The sequence below is a fragment of the Sinocyclocheilus rhinocerous genome, unplaced genomic scaffold (assembly GCF_001515625.1).
Source record: "Sinocyclocheilus rhinocerous isolate Xijiao unplaced genomic scaffold, SAMN03320098_v1.1 scaffold2751, whole genome shotgun sequence".
Classification (NCBI taxonomy): domain Eukaryota; kingdom Metazoa; phylum Chordata; class Actinopteri; order Cypriniformes; family Cyprinidae; genus Sinocyclocheilus; species Sinocyclocheilus rhinocerous.
The window spans coordinates 129,219-142,327 of NW_015629988.1; the positions used below are offsets into that span (position 1 = coordinate 129,219).

Genomic DNA, 13,109 nt, shown 5'->3' on the forward strand with positions numbered 1-13,109 from the left:
TTATCTAATGCAAGAGCTTGTGCAACCCCTATTGTGGTACCATTTTGTGGTAGAATGTGTGTTGCAGGTTAAGGGAGGGTCTTGTAAGTCATGAGTAAGAAATTTCGTTCTCAATTTTCCCTATTTCCCATGCATCCTTCACAATGTCATTCACAAAGGCTCTACTGTTGGTTGCAAAAGGTCAAACAGAGCACAACAAACAGGGGTTACTAGTAGGCTAACAGTGAGCCACTGTACATCTCACTAATAATCACCAACCCACTTTTGATGGTCTGATTAACTCTCAAAAGATTTGACCAGCTCAGTGGTGCCCGGGTGTTTCGTAACCTACTTCACTTGCCAAAAAAACTCAGAAAAGATTGTCTGCATTGATGCTATAGACTACATGAATGCATAGAGGGAGTATGCTGAGGTTCACCAAGGGAGGCTTTAACCTTTTCATAACAGAGGAAACATTCAGCATAACCTGCATCTATTTATTTTTAAACCTTTTATCCATTTGTCATGGCATACTCGATTCATTCTGTAATTATGCATGGTCTTTGGACTTGTAGTAAGTTACATTACCTACCAGTCAAAAGTTTGGACACACCTACTCGTTATTTTTTATCACGATTGTCCACATTTGATTATTATAGTAAAAATAAAAATGAAAAACTATAAAAACACAAACGCAATTATGAAGCCAAAAAACGTTAAACAGATCAAAACTATCTTTTATTGTATCTTCTACAGTTTTAAGTTACTACACTTTGACTGGATTCTCAACCAACCATGCTGCGTTGCTTTTAATGAACTTCACATGTATGCTTGCTGCTATTCTTTCACTATCTGCTCCAACACATCCATTTAAAATGAACTTTTCATTTTGTACAGAAATTCATATATAGGTGATTTATATTTGCCCACAAAACTAAATTGAAGCATTTCAACAGAAGACTCAAAAGTCAGGTGTTAACATTATGAGAAATATAAGTTCAGTCAAGTGTGTCCAAAGTTTTTACCTGTATTAGTTGCATGTAATACCACAGAAGTGAAAGAGTTAACCAGTAATGCATTCCAGTCCAGATTAGAGCGTATTTTCACACTCTTTGAATTTAAGCTTCAAATCAGGGTTATTTTGACTCTAGAAATATTTTTTCTGGATTTCTGTTAGAAGAATTGTAGCTTTTCAGAAAAGACCATGACACAAAAGGTCTCTAGTTTATAAGGATAGTTCATTTAAAAATTTAAATCCTGCCATCATTTACTCGCCCACATGTTGTTCCAAACCTGTATGACTTTCTTTCTTCTGCAGAACTCAAAAGGGGATATTTTTGTATAAGTTTAAACTGTTTTTAATCACACAATAAAGGTAAATAGACCAATTTAGAGTAGACGTCACAGTTACGTCACTTGCAGCTGCGCGCACATAGTGGTTGCAGAAAAACACTGGGAAACCAAAACAACACTGTGTTGACAAATAAAGACATTCAACAAAATATCTTCATGTTCTGCATAAGAAATCTTGGAACAACATGATGACAGCATTTTCATTTTTAGGTGAAACATCCCTTAAAGGTTCAAAATCATATAAGCTGATGTCATCTAAGTAACCGTCAATCCGTCATTATCTCATTGTTAGATATGACCTCAGGCTTTTGAGCCTCTCCTTCTCCTTAAGTGTATATTTGTTTCTGAGCAGATCAGATATGAGATAAAGTATGCAGAACTTAAGGGAATGTGTAACTCATGAATTTCTAAAAATGTCTTATTCTTCCCAAAACACAGTTCCCCCTGCACAAGCAAAGAAATACATACTGCACTTGGGCAATTTAGGAAATGTCTTCAGAGCATCCTGCAAAAAAATCTGGAAAAATATATGGAATTCCATAGAATATCTAGGAATTTAAAATATAAAAGGGAATAAAATAATATAAGGGAATTTTAAAAAATAGCTTTCAAATTTATTCAAATTTAAAGACAGACCAGAATTAAATAAAAAAAAATTTTTAACAATTAGGAAAAAGGAATGGAAAATATTTAGAAGTGTATTTTAACATTTTTAATTTAAAGCCATTAAATGTCATACCTGGAAAATATCACAAAATCATGAAAGATAGTGCATGTAATTTTTTCTTGTTATGGTCAATATATTTTTCATAATTTTGTATCAAGTGTGAAAAAATGACTGGAACAGAAATGTAGTGGTCAGAAGGAGATATCAGTGGTATCAATATAATTTCAACCCAACACAAAATGCAAAGGACAAGTATGTGCGACACCAGATGGGCTGGGGGTGGAGAGGTAAATAAACATATTTGTTTCGCTCTATTGCTCAAAGATATCTACTGGGGAGGGGGGCGAGATGAACGACTTATGCCTGTAACCACAGATATGACACACCTGTATGCATATCACCTGCTCTTACCATATATGGCCTTGAGTGAATGAACACAGAGAGAGATAAAAGTGCAAGGGTTGTAAAGTAGAGAGAGCGAGAGAGTGTTGCACAGTCTCCACCGCTGTCTGCTTCCTTCTCGATTCCTCCGGTGGCAGGTGAGTTCCTCTTACTCTCGCTCTTTCCATTGCAGAAAAAGACCTTTAACTTTGAAGATGCTCATTAAAGTGATTCATTAGCCAAGCAGACTGTAAAAAGTTGACCCTGCAAAAAAAGAAAAAAGATTGTAAATTTAGTACATAATACAGCAGTGCTTTTTATTTGAAATATAAGAATATTATTCAGCGGTTATGCCTAGATATTTTGCATGAATTAATCATTTTAATTAAACTTCTATCAGCAGTGGCAAAAACAACAGCAGAAATAATAAAAACGATTAAAAAAATAGATATTAGAAATACGCTGGAACAAAATCTTCATGTCTTTTGTCTGTTATCTAACATTAAATACATTTCTTGAATCAAATTAAGTGAATCGTTTGAAGTGTTTGACAAAAATGGACAACACATACATTTATATTTAAAATATTCCCTAAAAAGTTTCTTAATGAGAAAATTAACTTCCGACTGTCTTTCTTGGTGAAATGTCTTTCGCTTGATATTGTTGGTCTGCAAATATCTGTTTGGTGTTTAAGCTTGTTTGCTGTTATTCATTATGATAGTTCACGACAAAAGAAGTCAATGTGTCGATTATTGACTGGCGGACAAAAACATCCCTTTAATATAGTGGCTTTATATTTGAATAACTTGACAACATGCTATTTTTCTATATTACATTGTATATTATAACTATGCATTGCATAATCTGCTGTGCTCATATGCTTTGGTCTGAAACAGAAGGTTAGATTGGCCATGATGGGCAGTTTACAGGAAGAATATTAATCAAGGTTATAGGGAAGGAGGATGGAGATGAGACATGTACACAGCACTGTCAGGCCTGATCAAACACCGGGCGGTTACATAAAAACTCTGCACACTTTCCTGTTTGCTCTGACACACCGCATCTAGTAATTCAGGAGGGCAGATCATTTGTGATTTGTCATTGCTACTGTAACAGCAGAGTGGAGCCGTTCAGACATTATTGCACTAACAACGTAACTTCTAGGATTTAGTTAGGAAATATGAACCTTTGCACAGGGCAGAGGGTTTGTGATTGGTGATTTAAGGGTTAGCACAATCTGCTCGATACAACCCCCTAATAAAACCCAACCATCCAATCAAAAACAAGAGAGATTGAGTCATCCGTATTATCACACCATCTATGCTGCAAGGTACCAGGCAAATATAAAAAGATGTTGATAAGGAGGCTCATAAATTTGGGATATGCAAACAAAAAATGATCCTCTAGGGCGTGTGTAGATATATATAGGGTGTGTATATTGTATGAGTGTATATTATTTGTTGATAATGACCGGCTCGCTGTACATGATCTGACATTTTGCTTGGTTACTTGTAAATAAATAGATTTTAGTTAAATTATTTTGATGTGAGAAGAAACAGAATAAATGTTTTTATAATGACAGTCAAAACTGACACTGTAAGGATGAATACATGTCACATTGACTGAAAGATGTCATTAGCATAACGTTCCATGTAAAAGCTATTATCAGGTGCGATGAGTCCACATGATTTGATAGTAGCTTCCTGCTTAATTTGTTAAAAACAACACCACAGATGGATGATAGTAACCAAGCAATGGCAAGTTTCTTAAATCAGTGTAACCAGGATGTGGACGTGAGGATAGAGAGGATGTGGTTGGTAGAAGTCATGGTTTTGAAACACACACTATTCCTCGCTAGCCACATAGTTTGCAGCATATTTAAACAGATGGGTGGTTTGCACACAACAAAGACAAAGCAAACGCAATATAATCAAATTTTTATACCCTAAACTATTTTATACCCTGACTATCATAAACCATGTACAACTTCCTTTAAAACACAATGGTCAGTTACATGAGCAAATGTAGAGAATATTAATATAATAAATAATAAAAGTGGATCAGTAATGCAATAAAAGTTATGGTTAAATTATTTAATTAAATCTGTACTGATTAAATGTATCTAATCAAGTTCGTATCTAATCAAGTTAGTTCATGAAAAATTAAAAAAATATATATTTAAACATCCATTAAACAAGATCTAATCATTTCAGAACCAAACTTGCATGAGATATTGATGATTGTTTTCAGAGATTATATCGCGAATTGGCAATTAAAAACAAATATTCTGCATAAAGAAAATTAAGCTTATTTTAGGAAGATGTTTACATTTTGATATTATTTTCATAACAATTAAGCACATTTTATATAACTAGAATATATCTTGAACTTAGCTTTTGTCCTTGCAGATTTAATGCATAAATCTAACTAAACAATTCTAAATATAGAAAAAGGAAGAAATAACGAAAGAAAAGTCCCTTTTAGAAAAGTCTAAAAGGGACTAAAGAGAATAATCAAAAGAAACTTCATAAATAAAAACACTGAAGCATTCTGAAATGTCATATTACCTGATTATCCTCTCAAGTTTATCATGTTTTAGGGATGTTTATACAGAAAATAAGACGAAATGCTGGTTAAGGAAACAATTATTTGTGGTTTGAACTATGTGCTCAGTGCAGTAGATAAAGTGAAGGACTGTGGGGCTTGATCACGCCCTGACATCTCAGCCACACTTAATGATAACTGCTGTGGATATGGAGGCATTATTATCTAAAAGTAATTATTCAATGAAAATCTTCCTTTTTATTCCAAGTCTAAGTACTGTAATATCAAATACCGCATGTTTAGGGGAAAAAATATCTGCCAATAGTTTTAGGATGACATGAAGGTGAGTAAATAATGACGGAACATTAACTTTTACTATTTTTCCTTGTTATACGGTAAGGTCACATGAAGGATAAAGTGTAGATAAAAGAAAACAGGGTCCTACTACAGATTTGCAACAGATATCTGATATGAGGCTTTCACTTCCTTTCCCTGGGGTGGCTAACTAGCTTTCTTTCATAAGAGTTCAAACTGTAGCTTTAGTGTCTGGGTTTACTAATGCATGAACTGAATTGCACTGATTCCAATTTAGGCCGCACCCTCTTTTGCCTTTGAACGACACTGAGGAAGCCTAACAGGAAAGAAATCATTAAACAATATATTAAAGGAACAGTTAATGCAGTTTCAAGCTGCTCAGTTTTACAATTTATAGTGACCAAGTCCAAAAACAACAAAAACACAAGTCTTCTGAAGCCATATTTTAGCTTCATGGGATTAACAGATTTCATTATTATCAAAAAGTAATTATTCACTGAAAATCTTCCTTTTTATTCCAAGTCTAAGTACTGTAATATCAAATACGGCATGTTTAGGGGGAAAAATAACTGCCTATAGGTTTAGGATGACATGAAGGTGAGTAAATAATTGAGCAACATTAACTTTTACTATTTTTCCTTGTTATACGGTAAGGTCACATGAAGGATAAAGTGTAGATAAAAGAAAACAGGGTCTGTAAACAGCTATAAGAACATTTATTTGCTTGTGGTTGTGAACTGGAAAGGAACATTAGATGCACAAACACATTTATGAGTAGTTCATACACAGGATATGTATGCTTTGTAGTTCTAAGAAAACAATCTGTATCTTTGAACTCAAGTAATTTCTATCCAACCCTCTCTCTTTTTCTCTTCCAGGTATTTCCCTGCGACTTAAGCTGGCACCATGCCACAGGATGTCAAGACCGATGTTCCCAAAGTCCTCAACAAAACCACACCAGGACTTCAGATATGGAGAGTGGAGGTAATGATACTTCTTTGTCAAATCAGTGGAGTCGACATTTGAGATACTGACACTTAGCAAATCATTAATCATTCTTCTTTTTAAATTATTGGTCAGAACATGGAGCTCGTGCCCTGTCCATCTAATACATACGGGCAGTTTTTTGAGGGAGACAGCTACATAATACTCTATGTAAGTATCAGCGCTTAGTGTCCTAATCGACTCATTTAAGCTGACAAAAACTAACCGCTAAAGAAAAACCATCTAATTTTCAGACTCACAAGACCAGCAACAACTACACCTATGACATCCATTATTGGCTGGGCAAGGACACCTCCAATGATGAGCAGGGAGCAGCAGCGATATACACCACGCAGATGGATGAACACCTAGGGGGCGCTGCTGTGCAGCACCGTGAGACCCAGGGTCACGAGAGCGCCACCTTCCAAGGATACTTCAAACAGGGCATCATGTAAGCCATCCTGACTGAATGAATCTAACCAACACATGTAAAGACCACACTTCACCCCAAAATAATAATAATAATATATTAGAATTTAAAAAACAATAATAATAAAATAAAACCGATTTTATATTTTGGTTAAAGAATAATATTTTAGTACCATTAGAATTCTTTGCTAATAAATAAATAAATAAAAATAAACAAAATTTTGCATAAAGAAATGAAGTCTACCTAAAGATATTAGGTTTAGATATTCATTTTATTGAATAACAATCAGACACAGTCTTATTACTGTGATGTTTCTATGATTTACTTTTGAGTAGAATTATTCTCAAATATTGTTCTGATTATAGATTGATTTTATGTTTAAACTGCATATATTGGAGGTTTACAATTTAAGTGGCATGTAAGTTACATTACAGCAATGAGAATGTATGGAGTGAAAAATTGTCTAATTGTCAAAATGCAAAAATAAATAAATAAAAATGATTATTGTTATTGTTCCTAAAAATTACCCTTAATTTTATTTATGAAAAACATCACTTCCAATGTTTTATATTTTGCTTTTGAGGGTGAAATATGACCCTGACGTTGTTGGCAGGAGTCATCCCGTAGTTTATGGTATAAATAAATGACATCTTCAAGGGGAGTTCATACACATTGCACATATTTTCCTTTAATCGTAATTTCCACCACCGAGCCTCTTTATTTTAAGATGCTGTGGGAAGCATATGACTTTATAATGCTTCTCTTAAGTCACACAAAGATTAAAAAATGTAGAAGTTTACAGAGACAGACTTCTTCTTTTCATTTTACAAGAAGTGGTAAACTTTGAGTGAGTAAAAGTGAGTTGCAATTGATAATTCTAATCTCTTTATTCCAGATACAAAAAAGGTGGAGTCGCATCTGGGATGAAACAAGTGGAGACGAACACGTACAACATTCGCAGACTGCTGCATGTGAAGGGAAATAAGCATGTGGTTGCCGGAGAGGTAAGAATACCCCCAGTAACAACAGAGGAATTCAAAAACCCACTACAAAAAGACACGTGGTGTAAACCCCTGTGACATTTTACTACTCTTTTTCTCATGTGTCAACAACACAAAAATCAACTGCCCACATTAAAGGAACACTCCACTATTTTTGAAAATAGGCTCATTTTCCAACTCCCCTAGAGTTAAACAGTTGAGTTTTACCGTTTTCTAATCCGTTCAGATGATCTCTGGGTCTGGCGGAAGCACTTTTAGCTGTAGCTTAGCATAGATCATTGAATCTGATTAGACCGTTAGCATCTCGCTCAAAAATGAGTTTTGAACCAAAGAGTTTCTATATTTTTTCTATTGAAAACTTGACTCTTCTGTAGTTACATCGTGTACTAAGACCGACGGAAAATGAAAAGTTGCGATTTTCTAGGCCGATAAGGCTAGGAACTATACTCTCATTCCGGTGTAATAATCAAGGAACTTTGCTGCCGTACCATGGGTGCAGCAGGCGCAATGATATTATGCAGCGCCTGAAAATAGGCTTATTGGAAGTTAACTAGCTGGGGACTATTTTCAGGTGCTGCGTAATATCATTGCACCTGCTGCACCCATGGTAATGAATTTTCATTTTTGGATGAACTATGGTGTCGCCTTTAAAGACTATGTGTCCTATCCCAGCTTAATATGGACAGGCAGCTATAAGTAAGTAGATTTTCCACCAGAAAGTGTAAATAATGAGGTTCAATCCCACTACGTTCAGGTGGAAATGAGCTGGAAGAGCTTTAATCAAGGTGATGTGTTCCTGCTGGACTTGGGGAGTCTGCTCATTCAGTGGAATGGACCCAAGAGTAACCGAATGGAGAGGTTAAGGGTAAACCATTAGAATTGATTTGCAATGCAAAAATACCCTTCAGTGATGTAAACTATCACATTCTTGATGCAGATGCTGTATCTTACCACATCTGCACAGTAAGTTCACTAAAGACTTTTGTTTTCATAGGGAATGAACCTAGCGAAGGACATTCGGGATCGAGAAAGGGGTGGTCGAGCACAAGTGACTGTAGTGGAAGGAGATGATGAGGTCTCTTCAGAGGAAGCAATGAAATTGATGATTCAGGCAATGGGGGAGAAAAAACAAATCAAAGATGCCATCCCAGATGAAATTGTAGATGAGAAACTCAAGACTGCCATTAAACTCTTTCAGTGAGTTCAATAGTTTAAACCAGTGTTTCCCAACCGGGGTATATATAGTTGGAGGAAATAGGCTAACAAGAAATAGAAGTTTGTGATATAATTTGATAGAAGATAGTGTAAAAATGAATAACATGCATCAATGAATTGTGCACCAAGACCAAGAACAGTCTGACCTGGTCATGTGGTTGTGATGCAAATATGGCAGAGTATCGTACAAAAAAAGTCATTATGAAATGCTTTTGGCAAACCATTTTGCTTCTGTATTCGGAAATAACTTCAAGACAAAAAGGATGTTCATTGTGAGAAATGTATTGCGAGACTTGATTTTATTAATCAGGAATTGATTGTGAAAAGTGAAAATTAAAGCCAAGGAAGGAGCTATATATAGTTGGAGGAAATAGGCTAACAAGAAATAGAAGTTTGTGATATAATTTGATAGAAGATAGTGTAAAAATGAATAACATGCATCAATGAATTGTGCACCAAGACCAAGAACATACATTTAAATAGTAAACAGAATAAAATCTTGTCTTGAAAATGACAAAATGTTGATTTGAAATGGAGAAGTGGAACAAAAAGGCACCCAGAAAGGAAACAAGCAAGTTTCATGATGAATGGCTATTCAAATGCTAAATGAGTGTGTAATCCTCATTGTGATATAAAAGATGCATGGCTCTCAAAAACAAAAAGTTTGACACTTTTGCACGAACATTGAAGAGAAACTGAAAGAGCCACTTTAAAAGTGGAAAATATGCCAATTGACATTGGTTCCTGTGACAGGACTGCTATCTGCTGGATCAAGGCGGAATAAAGATCTTTATCTGGAAGGGCAAAAAGGCATCAAAAACTGAGAGAGCAGAATCTCTGAAGAAAGCAGAGGTTAGTCGTACACCAATGAAGCACTAATTAAAGTATGCTTTTCACAAGGGGACTCATTCACCAATTGCGTATATACAAGTATTTGTGCATAAAACCTGTGTGAAATTGATCCAAATTGATCAAGGCCTTAAAAGTCAAGTCTTTACTATTTCGGAGCAGAAAATAAATAAAAATCTGGCATAGATTCTGGATTTCCAATTTCTGTGACATAATTCAATTCAATTCAATTCAATTCAATTCAAGTTTATTTGTACAGCGCTTTTCACGATACAAATCATTGCAAAGCAACTTTACAGCAAATTAGGTTTCTACAATATTTAGTGGTAGCTTATCAGTGGTGACTGTCAGTAAATGTACATATGGCAGAAATGTACGGAAAAATCAATTAAAGACGTAATCAAACAGACGATGAACACTATTAACAGCAATTATTATATGATGCAATCAAACTTATAGCAAAATGTGGTAGTTCTGTATGTTGTTTCAGGGTTGGCATCATCTGAGGTCCTCTGAGGGGTTGGCATCATAAGAACATTTGTATACAATTATTACTGTATACGGCCCAATATTTCTAAACTCAGCATAGTATATTGCACCAAAAGTTATTGCAATCATATTTATATAAAATTCTTGCTGAAGAAACACTTCATCATCTCACTTCATGTTTTATTGTTCTAGGCCTACATAAAGGCAAAAGGATATCCTACATCCACCTACGTAGAGACAGTAAGCGAAGGAGCAGAATCATCAGTGTTCAAACAGCTCTTCCAGAAGTGGACGGAAAAGGGACAGACGGTTGGATTGGGCACCACTCACAGTCCAGGGAAAATAGGTGAACATGACTTACTAATGTAAAGAAAGCATCATAAAATAAATAGATCCTAATTTATATAATTGAAAACACAGTCATGAACAGTGGCAATGACAGTCTAAAAATGCCATGCAAGGATTCAAATCAGTGAATCACTTCTTGAATCAGTTCCTTTACATGAACCTTTCGAACAAAATGGTTCACTATCAGTCAGTCAATCAGTCCTTTGAATGCAATATATGAGAGGCCCATTTAAAAAGAAAGCATTTGATTACTTTTTGCGAAAAGTAGTTTGTTCAGAAAAAGAGTAGTTATAGTTCAATCATGACAACTCTCGGAACATTTTAGCATGGTGATGGATATGACAATGTTAATGTATTTGGTCTTGGCGGAACAGATCTGCTACGCTGCTGCTGAATTGCTGCTGCTGTTGGTTATTGCTGTAGTTGTAGATTATTGCTGCTGCTGCAAGCAAGTACAGGAACTTGCTACTGCCAATGCATATGGCGATACCCCCGTCAGAATGCGCCATCTAGAGTTTCATGACTGAACTATATATTTAAAAATTTTTGTTACTTGAAATAAATAAACTGAAAATAAAATAAAGCTAAAATAATTAAAATAATAATAATAAAGAATAAAATAATACAATTATATTATATAAAATAATATAAAATAACTTAATTTCAGCTTGTTGTCAAAGCAGCGTTACTAAAATAACACTAAAACTAAAGTAAAAATTTTTTTTTAAATATGACTAATACTTTAACTAATATCAAAAAATCAAAAAAATATATTGACAATCTGACTGAAACTAAGACAACACTGATCAGGAAAAAAAAGCAATTTTGAATATTTTCACACCACTGAAAAAGGTTAGTTGCATCGCTATTTCAGTTGGCACTGCTCAAATGACCAATACTATGCAGACAATCATCTATGTATAAGAATAAGGCAGCGTTCATACAGAACGTGTGCTTGTGTTAAAAACAGCTGTGGTGAGATGCTAATAAAAACAATGGCATTCGTTTGTTCTGTGTACACTGGTCAACAATAAAAAAAAAAATAGCATAGACAAAACAAGAATGCATCCTGTATGAATGTCCCCTTAGAAACCCATGATTCTGACTCTACTATGCTATGATTTCTGATTTCTGTAGCCAAGGTTGAGCAAGTCAAGTTCGATGCCACCTCAATGCATGCCAGACCTGACTTGGCGGCACAGCAGAAAATGGTGGATGATGGGTCGGGCGAAGCCGAGGTCAGTGAAATGACCCTTCATTGTCTTTCATTCATCTCAGTGAAACAGAACTCATTACATGAATGTGTTCATCTCTCAGGTATGGAGGATAGAGGACAATGAGCCCGTCCCTGTGGAGAGGAAGTGGCTTGGCCACTTCTACGGTGGGGACTGTTACCTCATTCTCTACAAATATGAAGTCAACAGCAAACTACACTACATTCTGTACATGTGGCAAGTAAGTGTCTCTTCTGTCCTTATTTAATCATTGGACATTGTAATCTAATCCTGTACAAAGAAGATGTTTTATTATTTTTGAAAGAAGTCTTGCTCACTAATTTATTTGATCAATAATACAGTAAAAACAGAAATGTTGTGAAATATTATTATAAGGTAAAATAACTGTTTTAAAATGTAAATAATTTCTGTGATTTCAAAGCTACATTTTCAGCAATCATTACTCCAGTCTTAATTGTCACACTGCTTTTATAGTTATAAAGTACAATTATATGAATTTCTTTGAATTTCATTTCATTTTTAATTCCACTTTCCTACATTCAAATTGGAATTTTGCATCCTGTTATTTAAATTCAATTTAAAGTCAGGAATTAAGAATTTTAAAGGCATTCTCTGTTCAATTCTGAATGTTGATGGCATTTTAGGGCCGCCATGCAAGCACAGCGGAGCTGACAGCTTCTGCATATCAGGCTGTGATCCTGGACCAGAAGTACAACGGAGAACCAGTACAGGTCCGTGTTCCCATGGGAAAGGAGCCTATGCACCTAATGGCCATTTTTAAGGGCAAAATGGTTGTTTATGAGGTAAGTTTGTCAGTCTGTTTCTCTCTCTAGAAGCAGCACTTGGAAATGTCTTCCGCTGTAACAACAGAAACCGAAAACACAAAATCACTTCCTGTATTAAAGAGATAGTTCACCCAAAAATGAAAATTCTGTCATTATTTACTCACCCTCATGTCGTTCTAAACCCGAAAGACCTCCGTTCATCTTCGGAACACAAATTAAGATATTTTTGATGGAATCTGAGAGCTCTCTGACACTCCCATAGGAACGTAAATTGCGTATGCTGTTTTGTGTCAGCTGCGCCACAAGGATACGTTGTTTTCGTTCAAATCAAAGTGTAAACGATGTAAACAACGTATCCGCGTGGCACAGCTGACACAAAGCAGCATACGCAATTTACGTTCAGTGGAAACTCTCCAAAATGGCACTAGGGTGATGCGGAGGAGACGAATGGTTGAATAAAGTCGTTTTTTTTTTTTTGCGCACAAAAAGTATTTTCGTAGCTTTTTAAAATTACGGTTTAACCCCTGATGTCAC

General features: G+C 35.3%; 1 protein-coding gene across 1 annotated transcript in view; it reads left to right on the plus strand.

Annotated features, from left to right (window-relative positions):
- The first annotated feature begins 2,499 nt into the window (after positions 1 to 2,499).
- The window catches only part of LOC107739444 (villin-1-like), a 20,784-nt gene continuing 10,174 nt past the window's right edge, over positions 2,500 to 13,109 (plus strand). The window contains exons 1-13 of the mRNA XM_016551548.1: positions 2,500 to 2,538; positions 6,118 to 6,223; positions 6,320 to 6,394; positions 6,478 to 6,674; positions 7,549 to 7,657; positions 8,409 to 8,519; positions 8,649 to 8,851; positions 9,508 to 9,544; positions 9,623 to 9,721; positions 10,400 to 10,553; positions 11,693 to 11,793; positions 11,873 to 12,010; positions 12,435 to 12,593. Of these exons, the coding sequence (XP_016407034.1) occupies positions 6,146 to 6,223; positions 6,320 to 6,394; positions 6,478 to 6,674; positions 7,549 to 7,657; positions 8,409 to 8,519; positions 8,649 to 8,851; positions 9,508 to 9,544; positions 9,623 to 9,721; positions 10,400 to 10,553; positions 11,693 to 11,793; positions 11,873 to 12,010; positions 12,435 to 12,593 (1,461 nt within the window). The 5' untranslated portion in view covers positions 2,500 to 2,538; positions 6,118 to 6,145. The remainder of the gene's footprint in view (positions 2,539 to 6,117; positions 6,224 to 6,319; positions 6,395 to 6,477; positions 6,675 to 7,548; positions 7,658 to 8,408; positions 8,520 to 8,648; positions 8,852 to 9,507; positions 9,545 to 9,622; positions 9,722 to 10,399; positions 10,554 to 11,692; positions 11,794 to 11,872; positions 12,011 to 12,434; positions 12,594 to 13,109) is intronic.